Here is a 23,992-nt window from a genome sequence, read left to right as displayed (position 1 = left end):
ACGAGGCAGTGAGACATGAAGAGCGGCGCCGCCTGCGAGTGGGATCGTTAATAAGGCCTTAATATCTCGTCAAGCTTGATTCATCAGCGCGATGAAGCAACGGAGAGGAATGAGGGAGTGGATGTGAACGGGATCCACGCCGAACTGAAACTGGTCTCGGATGAAAGACGTGTTTTCACCGAGTGACGGCGGTGAAAGTGGAGCTCAGGCTGAAGTCAGAACCGGCCGGGACGAGAGAGAGAGAGAGAGAGAGGGAGAGAGAGAGAGGCAGACAGAAGAGGAGGAGGAGGAGGATGTTGGTTTCCTGAAATCTGAGCTGTGGGAAAGCGAGAGGAATGAGAGCGGGAGCAGCCCGGCTGCAGCATGGCACCACATTAACGTAATGGCACCACATTACCGACACAAGGAGCCGGACAGGCAGCTGATTCCACTAATCCAGGAAACACAACACGTCCTTTCTGCACTTCCACATGGAGATTCACCTTATTGTGAAACTCTCAAACCTCCGGGCAGCAAACACACAGCAACTCCTGCAGAGAAACAGAAACAGGAGCTCCAATTTTGCCTGAGAAGCGTTGAGAAAAAGAAAACGTATATAATTCCATCCCCATCTTCAATGAATGCTCTATCATGAGCATTACTGGTACAACTTCTATTTTTCCATAAACTATGGACTCAAAAGGCACATAAACACTTATAGACAGAGTATTGATTCTAAATTAAGACCCTCTCTTTATACATTGTGACCAGATCTGATGTTTATATAACAGCTTAAATCTATGAATGGTTTGATGTTGCTTGATTTGCATTTCCAGTTTTCCCAAAGTTTTACTGCGTCAAATGTTTCACAGTTTTCCGAGTCCAGCTGAGAAATTGGAGATGCTGCTGTGAAAGAGAGCTACTGTATGGCTCATTGCTCTGTTGTGTATGTTACTGATTTATTACTTCAGGCTTGTATGTATGTATTTGACTATATTAAAAAAAAAAAAAGTAAAAAAACAAACTTATCCAAATTGCATGAAATCTTCAGGGATGATTTGTCCTCATCCAAGGACACTTCCTTTAGATTTTGAGACTTGGACGACCAACCGTTTCCGAATTATTCTCAAAAAAACGGCGAAAGAATTTCCCGTACAAAGCGGATGAGAGAGGCAGATCATGCAGGAGATCAGCGTCCGTTGCCATGGAGACGCTGCCTGTTCAGCGTTTCACATAGTGTTGTTGTCATGATTGTTCTTCCACTCAAGCTTGTGCAGGGAAACTATTTACTACAGTCGTGATGCATGAGCAGCAGCAGCGCTTCAGAAATACCCCCCCCCCCCGTTTCCATGGAGACAAAATCAGAGCAACTGATTGTATTTTGCAGTTGCTGGCATGCAGTTTTTTTTAGAAATTAAATCCTTTGTGACGTTAATGATACTTTAATACGTCAACACAAACTCCTAAAGCCCCGTTTGAAGTTTTTCTTTTCATTGATTAGAAGACTTCCTGCCAGTATTACATGATGGAGAAATGAGAACAGGGGTGTCAAACATGCGGCCCGGGGGCCAGAACCGGCCTGCCAGAGGATCTAATCCGGCCCGCCATGTGATTTTTTTTTATTAATTTTTTTTATATAAATATGAAAACTGACAGGCTGATGTAAAAACACTAGATTGGCAAAAATGACATTCAAAACCGCCCTTGGTCAGAATTAATTAATGCATCTGTGGAGGTCACATAACGCAACGCCTTTCACAATAAAGGTGTCCAATTTATGTGAAGTGATACTTTAGACACGTAAACTCAAAAAATATTTCCAGATGATGACAAATTGTTTTAATCCTGAATACGATATCCAGATATTGTGTTTTTTTTGCAAATATAATATCTGATTAATTTTAATATGTAAATTTCAGAATAGACTGGCAAATTCTTGCAGTTACAAAAGAATCAAAAGAAGGAAAGACTTTAACATTTGTCCAGATCTGCAGTTTAATATGTTACGTTGGACTTGTTGGGCCTCCAGAGGTCAGATCAGGTTGATGTGGCCCCTCAACTGAAATGAGTTTGACGCCCCTGAATGAGAACATGCAGAGCAGTGTATATTTAATAGGGGGACGTTAAACTCAGTTGAAGGACTAATAAACCACGGCGTGCTTCCCGTCCTGCTGCAGGTACTTCAGTTCCACAAAGACACGCGAGTCCAGGACGACGGGCTGGAACAAGCCCACGCTGGAGTCGGCCTCCGCGCCGTAATTAAAAACGACTGAAGGCCCGTCGGTGGAGGAGGAGTGTGGCCGGTCAGCCTGAATGGGGGCGACGCTCACTCTCACTCCCTCCACATTCCTCCGGCCGAACACCAACAGGTGACACCGCCGGCGTGCAAACGTGACACCGCAGGAAGTAGCATGCGTGTCTGCTATACTGGGAGCCGTGCCGGGGCTATTATTATTGTTGTTGTTGACTGGAGCGGGAGTGCAGGGGGGGAGGGGGGGGGGGCAGAGGAAGGAAATTAATCTGGAGTGCAGCGGGAGTCCCAAGGACAACATTGTCCAGAGAAAGAAAAAGTGCTGCTGCGCCGATGGACAATCACAGACGAGGAGTTTGCAGAAAGTCCTGCAGGTTTTAGTGTAAATGTGAATAAAAGGTGAGGTTAAAATACAAAAAACACAAAAAAACTAAAGTGTGCTGCTTCTTGGAAGCTCCAAGACTTTGCACAGTTTTTAATTCAAGGCTCCGTTTACACATTTTACCGTAAAAACAGAAAACATTCTTGTAGTTTTGGGGGTCTGTTTATGACAATGGTTCTGCCAGCCAGTGAAAACGCAACTTATTGAGAACTGGAACTTTTTGAAAATGCTCCATCACCGTGGAAACAAGGGAAAACACAACTTTTCCGCAATGGTACTACAGCGCAGGCGCTGCACGATTGTTCTTCTGCACAAAACATTTGCTTCCAGAGTCATGGTTCATATTCTCCCTGGACTTAGTAGTTTTATAGTTTACATCATAATCCCACAATAAAGTTTACATTTTTATTCTTTACATTAGAGCTTTCTTTGTTGATGCGTCCAGTGTATATTTGGAAGTTCGAACAATTTCACCATAGAAACTAATTTTAATGATATTTTCTGGTGCAAAATTGAATGAAATGTCAAAAAAACAACAAAAAAGTCATCTAACGGTAAAATAATGCCCAATAACCTTTATATTTAAACGTCAAAAGCTTCTTTTGTTGCCGAGTATACATGAGGAAAATGTCTATTTTCAGAAAAACCAAACAAAAACGACTACAATCTCAACACGAACCAATTTTAATGAAACCTTGTTGCAAAATACAATGACATTTATTTATAATTTTAATCTCGCTTGTTGGAATCCGCCGGATTGGAGCCTCTCGTGAGCCGGTGTTTGTTTTTGCCATTCTTTTAAAAAATTGGAGCCCATAAACTGACCTTTGTTACACCGGCTATTAAATAAAGCAATGGGGGGGACGGGGGGGATGTGGGGGGGGTGTTTCTATAAATGCGGGTTCCAAACAGTTGGGGAGTAAACAGCACCACTCCTCTGCTGTCGCCATGAAGAATTCCCCTTCCTGTGTCCACTCCCTGCACAATGACAGCAGCTTTGGGTGAGACGGGAAATGGAGCGACCGAAAACCTCTGCAGCCGCGACCAAAACACTGCGTGTCGCTGGAAAAGGGATTATTTTTGGGGTCGTCTGAATTGTTTTTGGTTTGATTTTTAAAAAATGGATTCATGGTTGATAAAGTCGATCTGATACACAACCGCAAAACAAAAGAGTTTCTCTCTCAAAGTTGTTTGAATGTGAAGCGTTTCCTCCAAACAATGACCTCACCGCCACACACAAATGTGTCGGTGATTGATTTCAGATCTTTTTTCGCGTTCGTTCCCAAAACCGGTTGAATCGAGGCCCAAAGTGTTGGAAGTGACCGAAGCCAGTATTTAGAAGAAACGACAGGCTTCAGACGATACAGGTCATATTTTAAAAACAACTTTTTACCTCCGTCCCAAACGAGCTAAAGTCAATCGGTGTTTGTACGATGCACGGTGGAACATCCCGTTTCCATGACGACTGAGCAGGACTATATGACCGGAGGATCATATTTCACTCCATTTCAGTCATTTTTACATTCAAACTGGTGGCAAGAGGCCAGAAGTCAAAGGCTTTGAAGGGAAAGTTTGATTAATTGTTTTCGTGAAGTTGGCTATGACAAAAAGCAATTGTAAAAAAAATTGCGGTGATATCGACGTACTGCATCCAATCAGCAACTCGGTCTGGACAAGTCTGGCTGACACAATGAACGAAGTCTGGTTATTCCATAAACCAAGAAAAGAAACAGATTTTTTTTTTTTTTTAACTAGTTACTCCGACAAGCCGTCCTCAGAAAGTCCCTCAAACATTCCAACGGGTCGTTGAAAAACTGGAAAAGTGAGAAAAAAATCGAGATCGTCCGATGGATTTTCACCAATTTCAAAAAAAGAGTGTGAAGAAAACTACATTTAATGCAAAGTTATGAACTTTTGAAAGCTCGGGAACATTCACTTTGTAAAATTTGCAAAGTTGACCCATCGTATCACATTAAAAGTAGGTCTTTAATGAAATATTAAAGATCAACTTTTAATGTGTAGACATGTGTCAGCATTGGTTAATGAATATCGTCGAATAGGGTAAAAAAAAAAAAGAACATTTTAAAAAGTAATACCAGAAATTCTAACTGCATCGCCAAGAAGCCAGATGTGAAAACTTGTACCGTTTCTCTAAGAATCTGTTATTTCTCCCTCCTCAGTGACTCATGTTGGACGGCTTCTCCCCCGTTTCCACCCGCAGCAGACGACACGTCGGCTGATCCTGGATCAGCCTCCCGTCTGCGTCCCGCGCCGACTCTTCACCCGCCGTCTTCCGTTCGTCCTCCCGACCGCCTGCCAGTCGCAGGCAGGAGGACTTTGTTTAGCCATTCTTGCGATTCTTCTCGCGTCTTATCGAAGCGAAACATCTGGCGCGCAATCAGGCCGTGATATCGCGAAAGTCAATAGACGCGGTTTGTTGCCATCGGGAAACATTTGTGAGGCGAATTGTTTTTTGGGGGGGATTTTCTAAGAAAAAGGCCTCGATGTGGAAAATCACTGCACGATAAAACCCGTCTTATTCCACGAAACACACCCGATGAAGAAAAAGCTCCTGATCAATGGCGACGATTAGAGAATTAGCGCTTGTTTTCAAAGGTTAGCTACAATACAAGTAGAGAAGCGCCGAGCCAGGCGTTTTGACCTCCGATCCCAAATTTGTGTATGTGCCGATACCGATATTATCCCGATACCAGAGTTGTGTTTGCTTTAATATTATTATTATTGTTGATTTTACGCGGAGCGTCCGCCTCGCTGTACAAACGCCTTCACAAACATTCACGTCGCTACTTTGCGGCGTTTTGAGCGTAAAATCCGCCCAAACAAGTCGGATGGCGCTACTTCGTTTGTCGTTTTCTACGGAAATGGCGATCATTTTCAAAACGCCGCCATGTGAACGTGAAACTTTTCTGAAACGGAGCTCGGCTGTGAGGGCAGAACTGAAAACCTGAAACAAGCCTCTCGCTCCCCGCTTGTATTTCATTGTTTCAGAGAGTTGGAAAAATGTTTTTTTTTGTTTGTTTTTTTCCTTTCAGACTCTATTTTCACTGTGGAAATATCAATCCTGCACAGTCGGCGTTTGGCCGGCCGAGTCGGAAAAGTCCGCCGCCCCGCAGTAAAGCAGACGAGTCAAGCAAGCAGCTGTTGTCTGATAGCTTTTCCTGGAATTCACATCAAAGAACATCAAAGAAATCCGCGTGTTGAATTTTAGTCTCCGAAACGTAATGAAAAAGTATTAAGAGCAGGTTTTTTTGGGGATGAAGGGAAACGAGGCCTGTGGACGTCGACACTCAAAAGCTGCGAGCTAAATCCGGATCCCGCCTAAATACCAAACGGACACGACGCCGCGACACACGAGTGTGAAACTGGGCTGCGTGGAAAGAGTCCAGGGGGGAGAGGAACTAAATACAAACAGCCGCCTCGCTTAAAGAGCACGGAAACAACTGGTGCAACAGAAGAACTGGGGGGAAAAAGTTCTAGGAAGAGAAATAATAAAATACATAAAATCACATGACTGTATTTGAGGAGCATTACTGGGTCATTTTTGGATTATGCTCATTTTACTTGTATTTAAGTGTAATTTACACCGTGTCATGTGCTTTTACGACTTTTAATAATAATAATTAACAAATGTGTGCATAATTTGAAATAAAACCTGTCGCGCTGCACATTTCAAAAGAAAATCACTCCTATATTAATACATTGTTCACAAAATGAATTAACTAAGTTTGACTCCCCGGCAAATTTTTCAAATGAAAACGGAAAATTTAGCTGCATTTTGAGAGTCGACGGTGCTTCAAGTCACCGATTTTTTTTATTTGAAAATGCTTCGTCTCCGTGGAAATGAGGGGGGACATTTTTTTTTCAAAATGTGTCTTCTGCTGAATTATATTCATTTTGTCATCTTCACTTTATTATATAGTTTCTTTTCTACCGACAATAAAAAAAAACTCTTCTGCACATGCTCAGTAGAGGGACAACGAAGTTTCCTCCAGATTCGCCTGAGAATTGGTACTTTTATTTTGACAGTCACCGTACTAACAATCCAACTTGGTCGTTTGTCCACTAGAATGTCTGCGTTCTCCCATTGTTATTGTTCTCTCCGTCTGTGTGTGTAGTTTCATGACAAAAACAACCAACAGTGCCAACTAGTGGCCCGGCATGCCAACTGCATCGTTTTCAAAACTTTTAAAAACATTGTCGTGTGCAGGAGGCCTGAGTTATTCACTGATGCTTTGCAACAGTAAACAGAAGTGATCAAAAGGTTGTACGTGAGGCTTTAAAGAGCAGAAAGGTGAAGAAGAGGAGGAGGAAGAGGAGGAGGAAGAAGATGGCGTGGGACCAGGAGGGACCAGGAGGTGTCGTTCACACTCCACTTCCCCCATCAGGAACGGCAAGGAAAAAAAAAAAACATACATTGTGATACAAAAAAAGTAAAATTAAAACGGTAACATTTTAAAAGTATTCCTAAAAGTTCGAGTAATATTAGTATTTGTAATGTGTTTCTGCCAGAGTACTGTAAAATTAACTTCCAATACAATTACTGTTACAATGTACTCAATTACAAGTAAAAAGAAAATATTCTAAAGGAAAAAAATATTCATGAAAGTATGAGTTAGTGTTAACTCATACTGCTCTATGAGAGTGTGTGTGTGTGTGTATACACACACACTCTCATAATATATAAATGAATAAATTGCTGGATCTTGTACACGACCAACATATTGCTGCTTATCTCATAAATGCATATTCATGATCTCTCTATCTATCAATCGATCGAGCTCTCTCTAACTCTCTCTCTCTCTCTCTCTCTAACTCTCTCTCTCGTCTTTCACAGCCCAGTGGAGACGAGACATAACGACTGTAGCTGCTCACCGAGCTTCGTGCCAAGACGCCTCCAACCTCACTGAGATCAACACTGTTTCCTAATGCAGATACCTGAAATCTAGTCAAGCATTCACACACACACACACACACACACACACACACACACACACACACACACACACACACACACACACACACACACACACACACACACACACACACACACACACACACACACACACACACACACACACACACACACACACACACACACACACACACACACACACACACACACACACACACACACAGAGAGTAGCATTAAGTTCAGGTTCTGCCAGAAGAATCACCTTCATGGTGAATTAATTCTCGTCGCCTGTCAAGAGTTTCTTTTATGAAGTTTCTTTTTCCAGGAGAGACACATGGAGGATTCCTCCCTCGGGGGGAAAACAACACCTGCAGCCACACTTCTTTCTACAACAGTCCACTTTTTAACAGGAGCCGAGTAAAGTTTGATCAAAATATCTAACCACGACTCCAAGTTATTGTTTAGTTGCAAAACTATAAGACAGGTTTGTGCTAATATAAAGGTTATTAAAACAGTCACAAACCGGCAACGTAAAGTGGAAAAAAGAACAAAAAATTCACAACAATAAATGCTAAATACTTTAGCAGTAAACAACTTATCTGACTAGAATTCACAAATGACGTCATAATCCAAAATGGCGGCGCCCGTCGTTAGCGTAACAGTTCAAGTGCGCGGGTGTTCACGTAGTGAAGTGTTCTCGATGTTTCTGAATTCCGACTGTTCGAGGAGTCAGTGAATGCATCCCGGAGAGCGGGATGAGGAGCAGGAGGGGGAGGGGCCAGCGTGGCGGGGAGCCGCCGAGGGATGGCGAGAGCTAGCGAGCTAGCGGAGCGCTGGTACCCGCCAATTTACTGCTAAAATACCGCGACTGTTTATTTTATTTTCATCATCTATTATTTTTTGTTTTGCATCTGCAGTATGTATTCACCAAATGTGTATATAAATATAATATACATTTGTTATTGTACTTGTACTGAATTTAGCGAGTTTTGTTTAGCTTTGTTTGTTTATTTATTTTTTGTTCCCGAGGGCGAAAGAAACAAAAATGTGTACTTTTTTTTTACAAAATACACTTTGATGTATTGTTAGATTGAAAGTACAGAGTTAAAAGTGCACTTTAAGGCTGTATTGTGTGATATAACTACACGAAAAGGAATGTGTACCTCATTGTAATGTCTATTTTTAGAGTTTAAAGCTGTGATTTAATATTTAATATTTAAATTGCCGGGCCAAACGGCAGACGAGCGCTTCTCCTCCAGCTGACGGTTAATGACAGGACTCACGTGGAACCCTGCGTCTGCAATGTTACGCATTATTTCGAGCAACATCTGTTTAGCGTATTAGGAAAAAAACATGACCTGTAATTACAGGGCAGCGTCACAGAGGCTCTCACTGTCTTCTCCCAGGATGAAGGGGAGTCGTGGTAGTTTTTTTTTTTTTTGGGGGGGGGGGGTGAGGTTCTTTCTGCCTTGAGCAGACCGCAGGCTTTTTTGAAATGTGAGCCGGCCGGCCAGTCGGAGCAGCAGCGGGACGATAACCCAACTTCTGTTTCTGGCTTCAAATAGATGACGGAAGATGAAAATGTCCAGGGAGGGGGGTGGGGGGTGGGGGGTGGGGGGCAGTGAAAGGAAAAGCTCCAACTCCAGACGTAAATTAAGAGAGAATCTGTGTAGAAACTGACTTCTAAAATGGGAAATTCTACGTTTTACACAGTTCGGTTCAGCATCTTGCTCAAAGGTCCTTCAACACCTGGACAGGATGAGATGCAGGGGGGGGGGGGGGGGATCAAACCACCAACCTCAGGGATCGGAAGACAACCCGCTGACCCAGACCCCCCCCCCCCCCAGCAAGCCTTTCAGACGCTCTCCGGTTTACAAAAACATGCACGGTCTTGTTTGACTTTGCCGGGTTTGTTTTGTTGGAGCAGCAACGAGAGCGAAAAGTGAAGCGTGACCGAGACGAGCCGCCGTGAACGTTTCACCTGCAGCGCAGGGCGGAGGGGGAATGAAGTAAGAATCTCCACACTTCAACCCTCAACCTCCAGTTCGTAGCGCGTCTCCAAAATAAAGGACGATGGAGAGAATAAGTAGTTAATGACTTTACGTTCCGCCTCATTGTTCCCATCAATAACATTAATACAAATCTTTGAGTGTCTTTAATTCCCATTATAGTTTTCTTTCACAACATTATCCGTTTGTGGCAAACTGTTGTGCTTTTTTCTATACGAGCTGGAAATTATCTAACGTGAAGCAAATCAAGCAAAAAAAAACAAACACCCTGAAAACGATGTTGTGACCTCACCAAGCCACGAGGGGGAGCTGTTGCTTGTTTTAGGGGCCGTCATTACCAGAATGCCGGTTCTCGTAGACGAGCCGCTTTTAGCCGATCATCCACAGGAGGCGCTGTTTTAGAAGCCCACAAACTGTTTTTGGAGCAGGAGCATAGAGTTATAGAACTAGATATATCTAGTTCTGTAACTCTATGCTCCTATATATATATATATATATGACTTTCCCACAGGGAAGAAGCATCTATCTACTATCATATGTTTATGAGCAGGAGTTGACTTCTATATTTCTATGTGCTTCATCATCTTCTGCGTTTTTGGTGTGTCTGTTGAGTCACAGCGCCCCTAAAGGCCTGGCAGGTGTACTACACACCCTGAAGCCTCGTGTTGAGTCGAGTTCATAGTCACGTGTGGACGGAGGTTTTTTTGGGGAGAAAAAAAAATCGTTTTGGTTCCTGTGGATGTGCACAAGTTCGTCATTTTCACTTGAAAATGTTGCCGGGGAAACGGGGGTCTAAACGTTCATAAATGAGCACCGACTTCATCTGAATACCTCAATAGTTTGTCACTCGACAAATCAAAGAAGCTCGTGAGGGTTTAATTTCTATTCTGCATTATGTAGAAATTACCACCTGGAACCTTGTTTATTAGTTGATAAATTAATAAATTATTATTAAGATGTGACATGTCCGTGTATCACCATCATAACATTCATGTTAACTAGAAAATAAGAACTAGAAAAGCAGACAAATAGCTATATTGGTGTCTGGTGGCACCGGTGCGTCACACACTGGTAAAACAGAGTAATATGTAAAAATCGCCACGCTTTGAAGCTTGAAGTCATCTTGTAAAATTCACTCAATACATTTTATTTCCCCACAATCCCGCAGCTGCAGCGTCAATAATAAATGCAACGCTCCGACCAATAAAAGTGTTAAAATTCACATTGTGGCTAAAAACACAGCAGAGAATTGCCTTTAAAAACAGCTTTTATTCCTCGTGCAGCCTGTGAAGAGCACTTCAGTGCTGAAGAGGTCGGGACCGCCCGACCCTCCAGCTGCTCTCCCACCCAGTTCATTCCTGCTCCAGACTCTCCAGGATGAGGCCAGCAGGTATCGGAGTGCCTCTTCAGAGCTCCGCCGCCATGAAATGTTTTCACTAATCTGTGACGGCGTCACGGTTGGAGTCGTTTCCCCGGGTTCTGGACGAACGACTCAGACATTTACGAAGGAAACGAGGACCAACTAATGGTCTTCAGTGTGTTCTGGGTCGGTGAAGCATTTTAACCAGAGTCGTTGTTTGTTGAAGGGTCATATTATTCAAAATTAACTTTCCAAAGGTTTTCCAGCTTTACTAACCGTCTCCACACCTGGAACGACGCCCCAGAAGTGAAGAAAGTGTGTCCTCTCTCTCCCTGGCTTGTTCCAGGTTTTAAAAAGTGTGTTGCTCCAAGCAGCCAATCAGAAATCAAACCCTATGTAGTATCATCAGGGGATTTAGCCAATCACAAGGTAGGCTCCTCCCCCTTTTGACTCCTCCCACAATCAGGCAGCTCTGCTCTGGCACATGGCACCACGAGAGGAAGTACTTCCTCCATCTTCCCCATAGATGGGCGTGTGTGTGGGCGGAGCCAGTCCAGCTCACACAGACACAGCAGATTCTGAATGCAGCTCCTAGGATCTAATATTCTAATGGAGGGAAAATCAAGGACGAGCTGGATTTGGGACCAATGAGATGATGTGAAATAGTTGAAAATCTGGATAATACGACACCTTGAAGGACGAACAAGCAGCGTTTAGTCTCATCATCAATATGGACAAATGACACGAAGGCTATTTGTTCTTTAAACAAACAGTTATTTCTTATGATTTAAAACTTCTCTGTTGCAAATGGAAATTAAACAGTTGGTCACATTCGAGCAGAAATATTCAAATTAAAGTACAATTCTTTCTTTAACACCGTCAATACAAGGCATTTGACCCAATTAATCTGTATAAAATAAATAAATAAACAAAAATCTTCTCTGAAAGCACATTTATCTTGAATATATCAGGATCACAGGATGATATTATTGTCCACGGAAGGAAATAAACAGCCTGAATTTCCTGTTTGATGTAAAAACATTCCGTCTGCAAACCCGTGGACGGACTCTGGAGTCATTTAGAGTTTTAAACGTCGCAAATTGTATGTAATTTAGAGTAAAATGACACACTTCAATAAAATAAATGACTTAATTACCGTAAACTGAGTATTATCAATTCTTCAGTTCCACTGCAGGCTGAAGTATCACAAGCCCATGACACTATTCGTTAAAGATTTCCTCATTTAAAAGCAGGGAAACACCTGAACACATTCAACATTCACACATTTCCTGCAATGATCGAGTCCAGATCCACACAGATTCCCTCCACTGACGGCAGGATTAAGTCAGAATCTGAAGGTTTCCTTTTCCTATCAGCCGCGCTATAGATTTTTTGTGGGGGGGTGGAATGTTCCGGCTGTTAGCGGGGGCTCGTCTCGTCTCGTCCCGCGTCTGTTTGTCGTCAACTCCGCAAACGTCTCGCCTCCCGATTCATCCCGACAGTGAACAGACGACTGTAAACTGCCAGAGCTCCTCTCCGATAAGAGAGACTCCGTCTCTTCGTCTTCATCTCAGAAACACCAAAGACTTTTGCTTTTTTTTTTTTAAGGAGGGGATTTTTTCAGCATGCCGATATTTCTTATTACGAAACGTCTCTGCTTTCCTGATGCGATGCGACGTCTTGTTTAGCTTCGGTAAAAGGAAATGCAGGATGAAGGGAGACGGATGGGAGGACAAGCGGTGAACCTTTCACCTTAAAACACGTCCGTCTGCTGGCTTTCTAGGAAAATAAATGCTCCTCTTCAGTTTGTGTGTAAAATTCTGAAGTCATTCATCAATAACGTGCAACAAAATTGATCGCAATCTACCTTTAAATGCCTCGACGTGGAAATCAGGAAATATATATTTACTGACTGAACCAGTTTCCAAGAATTCATATGCATTTTCTGATTAACAAAATAAAAGCAGATGAGGGCTGGGCCAAAAAAAATCTATTTAATTGGTTAATCAAATTTGTAGCCAAGGAAAAAGATTATTTTGCAGTTTATTTTTCACGTTTATTTATTGTTCACGTTCCGCCGCTCCTTGTGGGTTTCCGTAGTTGCAGTCGCACTTTTACTTAAACTTTGTTAAAGCTTGAATTTGTTGAACGACGGAGACTTGTTTACTTTTTATTCTGGGATTGTTTATATGCATTTCAACTCCGAGGACCATCGCAACAATAAAGTTGCACTTTTGACAATATAACAGACGACTGTAGTCATTTTTAAAGTAGATTGAGGGGAAAAAAATAAATAAATCAAAAATCGAATTGAAACTCCAATTTTTCTTAAAATAAAGAAAGAAAAAAGAAAAAAATTATAAAAAAGAAAAAATTAATAAATTTTTTAATTAATTAATTAAAACATAAATAAATAAAATAATTAATTGTTTTTAGGCTAAATTAGTCAATTCAATTAGTCATTTTTAAGTGGATTGAGAAAAAAAATCAAAAATCGATTTGAAACTTGTTTTTCTTAAAATAAATAAATAGATAAATAAATAAATAAAAATAATAATAATAATGATAAATAAAATATGAAAAAATTAAATAAAAATAATAAATCAATAAATCAATACAAATAATTACTAAAAATTTTTTTTATAAATAAATAATTGTAATAATAAATAATAAACACCCAAACACCCAAACCCCCGTCATCCAAGGCGGCGCAGGCCGACCAAGAACGTGTCTAAATCCAAGTCGCAGCACCAATCACACTTTGGGCCGAGGTTCTAAGTGGTTTTCAGGCCGCGCTGCTCCAAGTGAGCAGCATTGTGCGCCGTTACACAACAGCACATGCCTGGGGATTAACGGCGAGGCCTGTCCGGTCAGCGCCGCGAGGCTGCGGGGGGCCGGCAGCTCCGGTCGCAGCCGAGCGACACGGAAACCCGCCATCGCCGCCGCGTCAGGCCCCCCGACTCACACTGCGAGAACGCTACGTCGTCAGGAATCTATTCATGAAACAATTTGCAGCTTTAGCCTCCAGCTATTTTTAGTTAGATACGATTTTTTTCTCAAGAAATTCAAGAGAAAAAAAAAAAAGACTCAGTTTCATGTGAAAACACTAATTTCACATTTACACGGCAACATTTTGAACAATGGAAGTTCTGAGTTTGCGCACGAAGGCAAGAAATGTAATTATGATGTTATTAAGCGCTCACAATCCCTCAATACCAACGGTACCAGTGTTGCTCTAATGAGGCTATTTAAAGCTTTAAACTGTTTCTCAACTCCCCTCAGTTCCATGAATATCGTAACAATATTCAGAAATGTTTGCCAAAAAAAAAAAAACATGAGCTCTGGTATCGGACTGGTATCGGTAGATATCCACATTCACAGTATCGGGATCACAAGTGGAAAAACGTGGATCACTTTTACATTCTTGCATGTAAACATACTATGAATGTGTGGAAGCTTTCGTGACGTTTTTATCGTTTTTGTCTTCAAACTGATCTGAAAAATCTGCATCTCGGCTCGTTCAGGTGGCGTCGGTGACGTCACTCCGTCGCGGCCCGAGGCTCGTCCTTCGAGGACGGCAGGCGGAGGGCCTGCGGGGTGTCGGATGTCCTGGCGGGCCAGTTGGTGTCGGGGTCCGGGCCGGGCCTCCGTCTCACGCTGCTGCAGCAGCAGCTGCATCTTCTCAGACGTCACATTCCTGCCGCCTCGCCCCCCCCCCCCCAGTAAACCTGTGCAGATCCCAGGTCAGCGCCGGCTCTCGCCGCTGCTTTCCCTTCGCTTTTCTGCAGTTACGAAACCGTGTTTCTATTTTTTTTTTTTTTTTTTAACCGAATGAAAAGAGCATTTGGGGGCACTTATCGGAATAATCCAGATTTTCAGTTTAATACGCGCGTTGTGTAACCCAGTGTTTTTCAGCCACTGTGCCGCGGCACACTGGTGTTTCCGTGAGATCTCGTCAGGTGTGCCGCGGGAAATTATCCAATTTCACATTTTTTCCAAAAAAACATTTGCTCTCACAGCCGTTGTCAGCTGTGAGAGCAGTGTGTTGCAGAGTAATCATGCATAAATACTCTTCACCACTAGATGGCAGCACAGAACTTTGCCGTTGAAAGCGAAACTGACAGACGTCAGTGTGGTTAATCTCCACCTCCTGCTACCATCTTGTATCAAAGTACTGTGTCAGTGACAGTGATGGAGAAGTTTTTGAAAAGGAAGAATGTGAACCAGGATCTCAGCTCTTCATCCATCAGGTCCAGGTTTCACACTGAGGGAGTCACTATTAAAAAAAAAAGAAATTGGGAAATACTTTTTTTCTGTATTTATTTGATTCCTGTTGATAAAACTTTGATGAGAATGACTTTATATTGTTAATAGAGGCTACAGAGTTTAAAATGTTAACATTTTCGGGTGGTGGTGGTGTGCCTCCAGATTTTTCCAAAGAAAAAATGCCTTGGCTCAAAAAGGTTGAAAAACACTGGTGTAACCGCCACCGGTGTAAAAGATGGCGATGAGAAGCATCAGAGCCCAGAGGCTCAACGTCAACGACGACGGCGAAATGACGCTCGAGACGCATATTTTGTTTTCACGCTACATTTCTGCACAGTTGCAAGACAAAGCCGTTAAGCTTTACAGCTTTAAAGTTAAAAACCATCATGTCTGTTTCAGTGGAGCAAAGGAAGTGTAGTTAAAACCTCGGTAACAAGAACTTATGTTCGTCTTTTCAAGTTCTCTGAAATGCAGCCCAATTCCATCTCCAGTGGCCCGAAACGCTAAAATAGTGGCACGATGACCTTTAAATTCAAACTTTAAAGTTGTTTTTTTTGTGGTGGCACAAAGTGCACGCAATGAAAACAAATCCATTTTTCCACACAATCAAACAGTTACTACGGGAAGTTGTTACTATGGCAACATGAAACCAAGTTTTCCTCAAATACAACAGTAGCTTGGGTCATTTGTTGTATTTTAGCATGTGATGCAATGCAAAGACAGAATACAGGCGTCGAGTTAACACACATTTGGACATTTCACTGGACTTTTACAGCAAGATGCACGATTCGTAAACGTCATACTGCTGAATGTGCATTTACTTTTTAAAAAGAAATGTCAACCCGTTAAAGGTTTTGCGAAAGAATAATGAATGAAATTGCAATTTTTCTTCACGATTTCGTCGCAGCTCTTTGTATATATATATATATATATCGGTTATCGTGCTATTTTGTCTTGAGGACGGACAATTCCAGCTCATATTGGGCCGCATGAGGCTGCAGAGTTGAAATGAATGAACCAAAATATCTTTAAATGACGTCATATAGAAGCTGAAGCCTCAACAAGACGTCCTGAAATAGCCTCATGAAAGATGGAGTCATCCAGGTGCACTGGAGACACACACACACACACACACACACACACACACACACACACACACACACACACACACACACACACACACACACACACACACACACACACACACACACACACACACACACACACACACACACACACACACACACACACACACACACACACACACACACACACACACACACACACACACACACACACACACACAGAGAGAGCCAGGAAGTCTGGTGTTGTAGTGTGTGAAGTGGACCCTCCTGCCCGCTGACAGACAGACTGAACACCCATGATTCAGCAGCTTCTTCACCCCATCAGACCTTCCCTGTTTTCTGCTTCCTCTGCATTAACGAGCAGGACCGTGTGACCTCCACTAAATAATACATGTAAACATGATTCACCCCGCCCTGTAATGAAGCCACGCAAACACTCCTCCCTCATATTTCCTAAAAAGAAAACAAACAAAAAAAAACTAAACAAAACAACACACTCGTAGAGACTTTTGTTTCTTACATCTGCGCTGCAAACACTGCTGGGAATAAAGTGACAGGCTGCAGGGGGGGGGGGGGGGGATTCTGCATTATGGAAACAAATAATGCAAGTTATTGTGCGTTAAAGCAAATCAAAAAATTAAGGAGATCTTGTTCCATTTTCATGAAATTTGAGTTAGAGTTTTTTATTAATTAAAGTGTGAAGTTTTTTTTCAAGCTCACAGATGCAAATGCAAACTTGAAATAATCTGACAGGCTGCAGATTATTTCAAGTTACTGTGCATTGAGAGAGGAGGGGGATTGTTTTTTTCATGTGATTTAAATTATGAATGGTATTTCTGTTTTAATCACCGTCTAGGCTGCGAAAGCAGCCGTGTCTTTTTTATTATTATTATTTTTTGTAAAATATCACACACACCTTAAAGATGCAAAGGGAAGCTTGCAAATAAAAATCAGATCAGAGGAAACAAGTTTGCCACAGAGACTCAGGAGTGATTTATAGACTCGCTGACCCTCCAAACCACCAAAAACACTCCAGCGAAACGTCGGTCTTACCTCCAGACGTGCGCTGAAGGTAACTTCGAAGTTTGTCCTCTTCTCTTCAGGACTGAACCGCAGATCTCCGCAAAGAAAAAAAAAACAAAAACAAAAAAACAAAAACACGCACAATTAACTCAGTCCGCGTTTAATTCCCTGCATTCCCGCACCTGGAAAATCCTCTTCTTCTTCCCTTCAAGTGCGAGGAAACAAACTCCGCACAGTTCAGATACGTGCCGGAAACGTGCACATTTCGCTGCGTTTCGCGTTGTTTGAGTGTAAATTAAAAGGCAGAGCTCCGCTCGCGGCTCCTCGCTGGATGGAAACTCCTCTTGTTAATCAGTGCGGCCGCTCTGCGCGTGCACGCGGAGGCGGGGGGATAATAAACACGCGGAGGAGGAGCCGCGGCGCGACACCCGCCCGGGCGGGGCACCAGGCAGCACGGCGACGCTCGCCGCTCATTACACCGCCCTTTTTAAACTTCGCAGCAGACTCAGCTCTGTCTTCACGTGGAACGGCAGCAGCTTCTGTCGTGACACGAATACCACACGTCTCCACGTGCACGCGCGGTTTTTTCTCCTACACGGTGGCGATACGTGTATTATAATCACTTCAATGCGCTTGCACGTCGCGAAGGGGCGCGTCAGGCCGCCTGTTCAGCTTGACAGCGAAGTCCCGGATGAAAGCAGCCAATCAGGTTGCGAGCTTGACTCCGCCCACGTCGTCGCGGAGCGATGACGTCGGACACCGCGATGGGGGACAACATCGCAGTTTTCGTGGTGTTTTTGATTTAAAAGTGTCGCTTTCAGGTATGGACGTGGAGCGAAATCTCGCGTTTTGATTCCCCCGGCCTGCCGTCCGTGTTGTGCGGACTGACCGCGCTGTTTGAGTGAGTTATTTCAGCTCCGTTGGTGGCAGTTTGTGTGTGTTAGCCGTTAGCCGCTAGCCGGGCTGGAGCGAGTGAACGCATTGCAGTGATGAGAAACTCCGCAGTGGATTTATGGATTTAAAACCGATTTAAAAACACGTCTATATATGTCACAACATCGCTGTTTCCGCTATTTGTGCCAGTTAGTGAAATACGTCATACGTTTAGTTGGATCGGCTCGTGTCGGCTGCTGTAAACTTTGACAGTTTCAGTGTTTATTAATCACAGTAAAACTACTTTAACACATTGAAATACTTCATAGATGCTGTTTCAATTCATATAAATAGAAATGGACAATTAAATCGTCCAATATAATTGTATTGGCTAGGAGTTGCATACAAATCTATGTTAAAATGCAATAAAAGAATCCTGTTATGTCCTATTTATCAAATATATCATATTAATCATAGAACATATTTCATTGATAGACCTAGAACAAGTCGGGTACTAATGATAAAAAGAAATCCACACAATTTAAGAATGAAACTAGTGCATATATACAAAATATACATAATTTATTCCAATACTAGATATTTATTTCAAGTAGTTTTGGCCTCAGTTGTAATAAATGTATTTGTGACAGAACTATAGAACTCATAAGACAAAATACAACTAAAGACTATACAGTCATCTGAAAATAATTATCACTGAGAAGTTCATAGTTTTGTCAGTTATTTCTGCTCTTAGTTCAAATTAAAATCTCCTTTCATACATTTAAATCCTTCATATGCAAGATGACGATGAAAGAGGCTAAAAATGGACAATTGCAGGATCCAATCCACGTAAAAGCATCACAATAATAACTTGCCGTTGCATCAAAAGATTAAATTGACTGATATTATTAAGTTATATGCATAGTATTTGTCAAAGCGATACTAGTAATAATGGAATGTTATTTATATGGTTTAAAAAAATCCCTTACAGTCGTAATACTAATAAATTGTATGCATCACAATCACCATTTTCACATGTAGTTAAAAAAAAAAAACATAGTAATGATGTGAAAAAGCACAAATGATAGAAACAAATTCATATAATAAAATTCCACAAAATACTAGTTTCTCATTTATTCCAAGGCTTGATATTCCTTTTAAATATTGTAATTCTGGCCTTTGCTCAGAAAATCATAATTCAAAACAGGTCAGAATGTAAAGATTTAAAAATAATCTATGTCACTGAGAAAAACAACAACATATACCACAACAAAGAACATTTTTTGAGTCTCAGCATCCCGTCGCCTGAACTTGGTGGTCTTAATGTTGTGGCTGGTCGTGTGTGTGTGTGTTGCAGGACGATGGACCCCGTGGTGCTGAGCTTCCAGGACAGCCTGGAATGTAATGATGTGAAAAAACACGAATGATAGAAACAAATTCATATAATAAAATTCCCACAAAATACTAGTTTCTCATTTATTCCAAGGCTTGATATTCCTTTTAAATATTGTATCTTAAATATCTGGCCTTTGCTCAGAAAATCATAATTCAAAACAGGACGAAATGTAAAGAGGCATTTCAAAATAATCTATATCACTTAGAAAAAAAATTAACTCGGCGCGACAACAAAGAACATTTTTTGAGTCTCAGCATCCTGTCGCCTGAACTCGGCGGTCTTAATGTTGTGGCTGGTCGTGTGTGTGTGTGTGTGTGTGTGTGTGTGTGTGTGTGTGTGTGTGTGTGTGTGTGTGTGTGTGTGTGTGTGTGTGTGTGTGTGTGTGTGTGTGTGTGTGTGTGTGTGTGTGTGTGTGTGTGTGTGTGTGTGTGTGTGTGTGTGTGTGTGTGTTGCAGGACGATGGACCCCGTGGTGCTGAGCTTCCAGGACAGCCTGCTGCGGCGCTCCGACGTCTCCCTGCTGGACGGGCCCTGCTGGCTCAACGACCAGGTGATCGGCTTCGCCTTCGAGTACCTCGCCGCCGAGCGCTCCGGCGTCCTGCGGGAGGCGCTGGCCTTCGTCAGCCCCGAGGTCACGCAGTTCATCAAGTGCGCCTCGTGCCCCGACGAGCTGGCGCTCTTCCTGGCGCCGCTGGGCCTGGCGTCCCGCCGTTGGGTCTTCCTGGCCGTCAACGACAACTCGGACCAGACGGCGGCGGGCGGCTCCCACTGGAGCCTCCTGCTCTACCACCGCGGCGCCAACCGCTTCGCCCACTACGACTCGCAGAACGCCTCCAACTCGCCGCACGCGCGGCGCATCGCCGCCAAGCTGGAGCCCTTCCTGGGCGCCGGCCGGCCGCCGCCGCGCTTCGTGGAGGAGCCGTGCCCGCCGCAGCAGAACAGCTACGACTGCGGCATGTACGTCATCTGCATCGCCGAGGCGCTGTGCGAGAGCGCCGGGGCGGAGGGGGGCTCGCCGCGCCTCCCCGGCCATGCCATCACGCCCGCCCACATCACGCGGAAGAGGGCGGAGTGGAGCCGGCTGATCCGGAGCCTCGCCCAGAACGACCGCTGCTGCTCGCTGCCTTAGCACGCCGGCCGCCGCCGCTGAATATATATATACAACCACATGTTTATCCTACAGTCCAACCTACTCCCATATAAAGCAATGCTACAGAGCCTTAAAGGTGCAGTACGCGCTTTTTGAAGCAATTCCAGGTCCGTGCATCGGGTGGCAGTAGTGAGTCACTTCGGTAACTGGACGTGCTGCTAGCTGGTTAGCCGACGGCATAACATTTTTTTTCTAACTTTGGCCCCGTTCACGCGACTTCAATTGAAAACGCAAAACCTTCGTAGCGTTGTCGGTGTCCGTCTGCACGACAACGACCGACAACACATTCCGGACGGAAAACGCAACTTTTCTGAACGCAATCGGACTCCAATCTCCATGTGGTTTCATCAAAATTCAAACAAACGGCGCCCACTGGTGGCCCAACATGGTAACGTCATCGTTTTCAGCATTTCCAAGGAAACAAACATTCAAATTGTAACTTTTCTGAAAGTAATACTAAAAAAAAAAGGCGCATTTTCACTTAAAACGTTGAAACGGGGCCTGATTTTACTTTTCTAAAAAAAAAAAAAAAAAAAAGTGACGTACTGTACCTTTAACGGGGGACAGGTGGTGTCGTGTTTCAGTCCCAGAACACCAGCATGCCGAGAAACAAACCTTTACTTCCCGTACGAATTCAGAGAGGATGAATCTAGAACAAGGAAGGCACAGACTCTTTTTTTTTTTCTTCTTCTTTGTCTTCATTTTATGAGTTTGGAGCGAATGTAGAAATGTTTACATAGATTATTGCTCAGGGTCATTTTTTTAAAAAATGAACTAAATTGACAATAAGAATGTGCGTCTTGATCTCTGCCTCCGACCTCACGTCACGTCTGAAGCGAGGAGGTGTGTGTCTGTCGCTCTGTAAATGTGTTTCCCTGCTTTAGAATTGAAGTTCGTTCCCTACGGGTTTCCTTCTCCCTCAGTGTCGACTCACAGGTTCACTACTTTTCATTTTCCTTCACTAATTAGCAGCATTGGACCTTTAACCTGATAAACTTCAGCCTGCGAGTCCAAACTGAGGGAGAAAGCACAAATTGAATACTTTCACTTGGAAGTCAAGGTGAGGAGACACTTACAGGTTCTCGCCTCCGAGGTTTTGCGGTACGACGTCGAGTGAAGAACATATCGAAGTGGAATGTACGTCACGTCGTCACAAACCATCAAAACCCGCTGGTTGATTGAATAAAACACATTTTTTGATGGCAAAATGGAAAAAAAAAACGTTTGTTTGCTTGTCTTTAAAAAAAAAAAAAAAATTAGATCAGTTTGTTTTAGAAGTCATCAAGAAATATTAAAAATTTTGGGTTAGCGTTAGGCAACAGCTGTTGCCATGGAAACACATTTTCAAGCGTTGCCGTGCAAAACAAAACGCTTCCGGAACAAAAACGCGGCGTTTTTCCACTTGTAAGCGGAGCCTTAAACACAATTTCCCAAGTTTGAAGCTCTTATTCTGAAGATTTTCAGGCTTTTCCAGGCTCCTTGTTCATTAAACGCTTTTTGAAAGCCTCACAAGAAACAGATCTGACGCTGAACGTGTCTTGGATGTTTGCGAGGTGCGTCTGTGGTCACGGCCAAACTCCGCTGATCACAACGTGGACTCGCATGTGGCGCTGCAATGCATTCTGGGCCTTTGATGTCTTCTGGCAGGAGATAAGTGGAACATTTAATCAAGGGGTTTTTCCTTTTTCCACTGCTGAACCTCTTTATGTAATAAAACTACGGTTGAACCCAGAGTGAGCTCAAACATGGTTTGTGGGCGGCTTTTTTTCTTTTAAATGATTATATATGTGTGTGTGTGTGTGTGTGTGTGTGTGTGTCACCGTGAAGATACAGTCAGCATTCTGCTTCACACTGCAGGTCAAAGGTCCTGAAGACAGAACATACCAGGACAGACGCCTCGGCTCCCCGGAGGTTTGGACGGGGAAGCAGCTCGTCTGGCCATCTGCTGCAGACCTCCCCCCTACACACACACACACACACACACACACTGCAGTCGTTGACCTTTGACCTCTGGGCTCCATCAGGTCAGCAGAAGGTTTCCAGGCTGATACAGTGAATGACACTGCATGGGTGTCATCCCAGTTAGACGATTCCCAGTGAGACGAGTGTTTTTCCCCCCAAACAGACGATTCCCAGTTAGACGACAGTGTTTTTTCCTACAAGGACGATTCCCTGACAGACGATTCCAAGTTAGCTGACAGTGTTTTCCACCCAGATAGATGATTCTCCGTTAGACAACAGTGTTTCCCCCCCCCAGATAGACGATTCCCAGTTAGACAACAGTGTTTTTTCTGAGATAGACGATTCCCAGTTAGACAACAGTGTTTTTTCTGAGATAGACGATTCCCAGTTAGACAACAGTGTTTCTTCCCCCAGATAGACGATTCCCAGTTAGACAACAGTGTTTCTTCCCCCAGATAGACGATTCCCAGTTAGACAACAGTGTTTCTTCCCCCAGATAGACGATTCCCAGTTAGACGACAGTGTTTTTTCCAAATAGACGATTCCCAGTTAGACGACAGTGTTTTCCCTCCAGATAGACGATTCCCAGTTAGACGACAGTGTTTTTCCCCAGATAGACGATTCCCAGTTAGACAACAGTGTTTTTTCCTACATAGACAATTCCCAGTTAGACGATTCCCATTTAGACGAGTGTTTTCCCCCCCAGACAGACGATTCCCAGTTAGCTGACAGTGTTTTCCACCCAGATAGATGATTCTCCGTTAGACAACAGTGTTTCCCCCCCCAGATAGACGATTCCCAGTTAGACAACAGTGTTTTTTCTGAGATAGACGATTCCCAGTTAGACAACAGTGTTTCTTCCCCCAGATAGACGATTCCCAGTTAGACAACAGTGTTTCTTCCCCCAGATAGACGATTCCCAGTTAGACAACAGTGTTTCTTCCCCCAGATAGACGATTCCCAGTTAGACGACAGTGTTTTTTCCAAATAGACGATTCCCAGTTAGACGACAGTGTTTTCCCTCCAGATAGACGATTCCCAGTTAGACGACAGTGTTTTTCCCCAGATAGACGATTCCCAGTTAGACAACAGTGTTTTTTCCTACATAGACAATTCCCAGTTAGACGATTCCCATTTAGACGAGTGTTTTCCCCCCCAGACAGACGATTCCCAGTTAGCTGACAGTGTTTTCCACCCAGATAGATGATTCTCCGTTAGACAACAGTGTTTCCCCCCCCAGATAGACGATTCCCAGTTAGACAACAGTGTTTTTTCTGAGATAGACGATTCCCAGTTAGACAACAGTGTTTCTTCCCCCAGATAG

The 23,992-nt window shown here is 43.3% G+C and overlaps 2 protein-coding genes across 3 annotated transcripts in view; one reads left to right on the top strand and one right to left on the bottom strand.

Annotated features, from left to right (window-relative positions):
* myo9aa (myosin IXAa) overlaps positions 1-17,611 on the bottom strand; it is a 106,503-nt gene extending 88,892 nt beyond the window's left edge. The window contains 1 exon segment of the mRNA XM_080496322.1: positions 17,319-17,611. The gene's annotated coding sequence lies outside the window, so the exon portion shown is untranslated.
* A 419-nt stretch (positions 17,612-18,030) lies between these two features.
* senp8 (SUMO peptidase family member, NEDD8 specific) lies at positions 18,031-22,439 on the top strand. Of its 2 annotated transcripts, none has more exons than XM_080501127.1 (2): positions 18,031-18,109; positions 20,013-22,439. In XM_080501127.1, exon 2 carries the CDS (start codon positions 20,017-20,019, stop codon positions 20,683-20,685), a length of 669 nt encoding a protein of 222 aa, XP_080357253.1. In that variant the 5' UTR covers positions 18,031-18,109; positions 20,013-20,016; the 3' UTR covers positions 20,686-22,439. The 2 variants fall into 2 exon arrangements, with proteins under 2 accessions (XP_080357253.1, XP_080357252.1); XM_080501126.1 differs by having other exon boundaries at positions 18,038-18,189.
* The last annotated feature ends 1,553 nt before the right edge of the window (positions 22,440-23,992 follow it).

The sequence above is a fragment of the Blennius ocellaris genome, assembly GCF_963422515.1.
Source record: "Blennius ocellaris genome assembly, chromosome: 1".
Taxonomy (NCBI): Eukaryota; Metazoa; Chordata; class Actinopteri; order Blenniiformes; family Blenniidae; genus Blennius; species Blennius ocellaris.
This window is presented reverse-complemented; position numbering and strand designations above follow the sequence as displayed.

Bases quoted from the DNA above. Each gene is read 5' to 3' on its own strand.
- senp8 (XM_080501127.1), top strand. From the start codon at position 20,017: ATGGACCCCGTGGTGCTGAGCTTCCAGGACAGCCTGCTGCGGCGCTCC.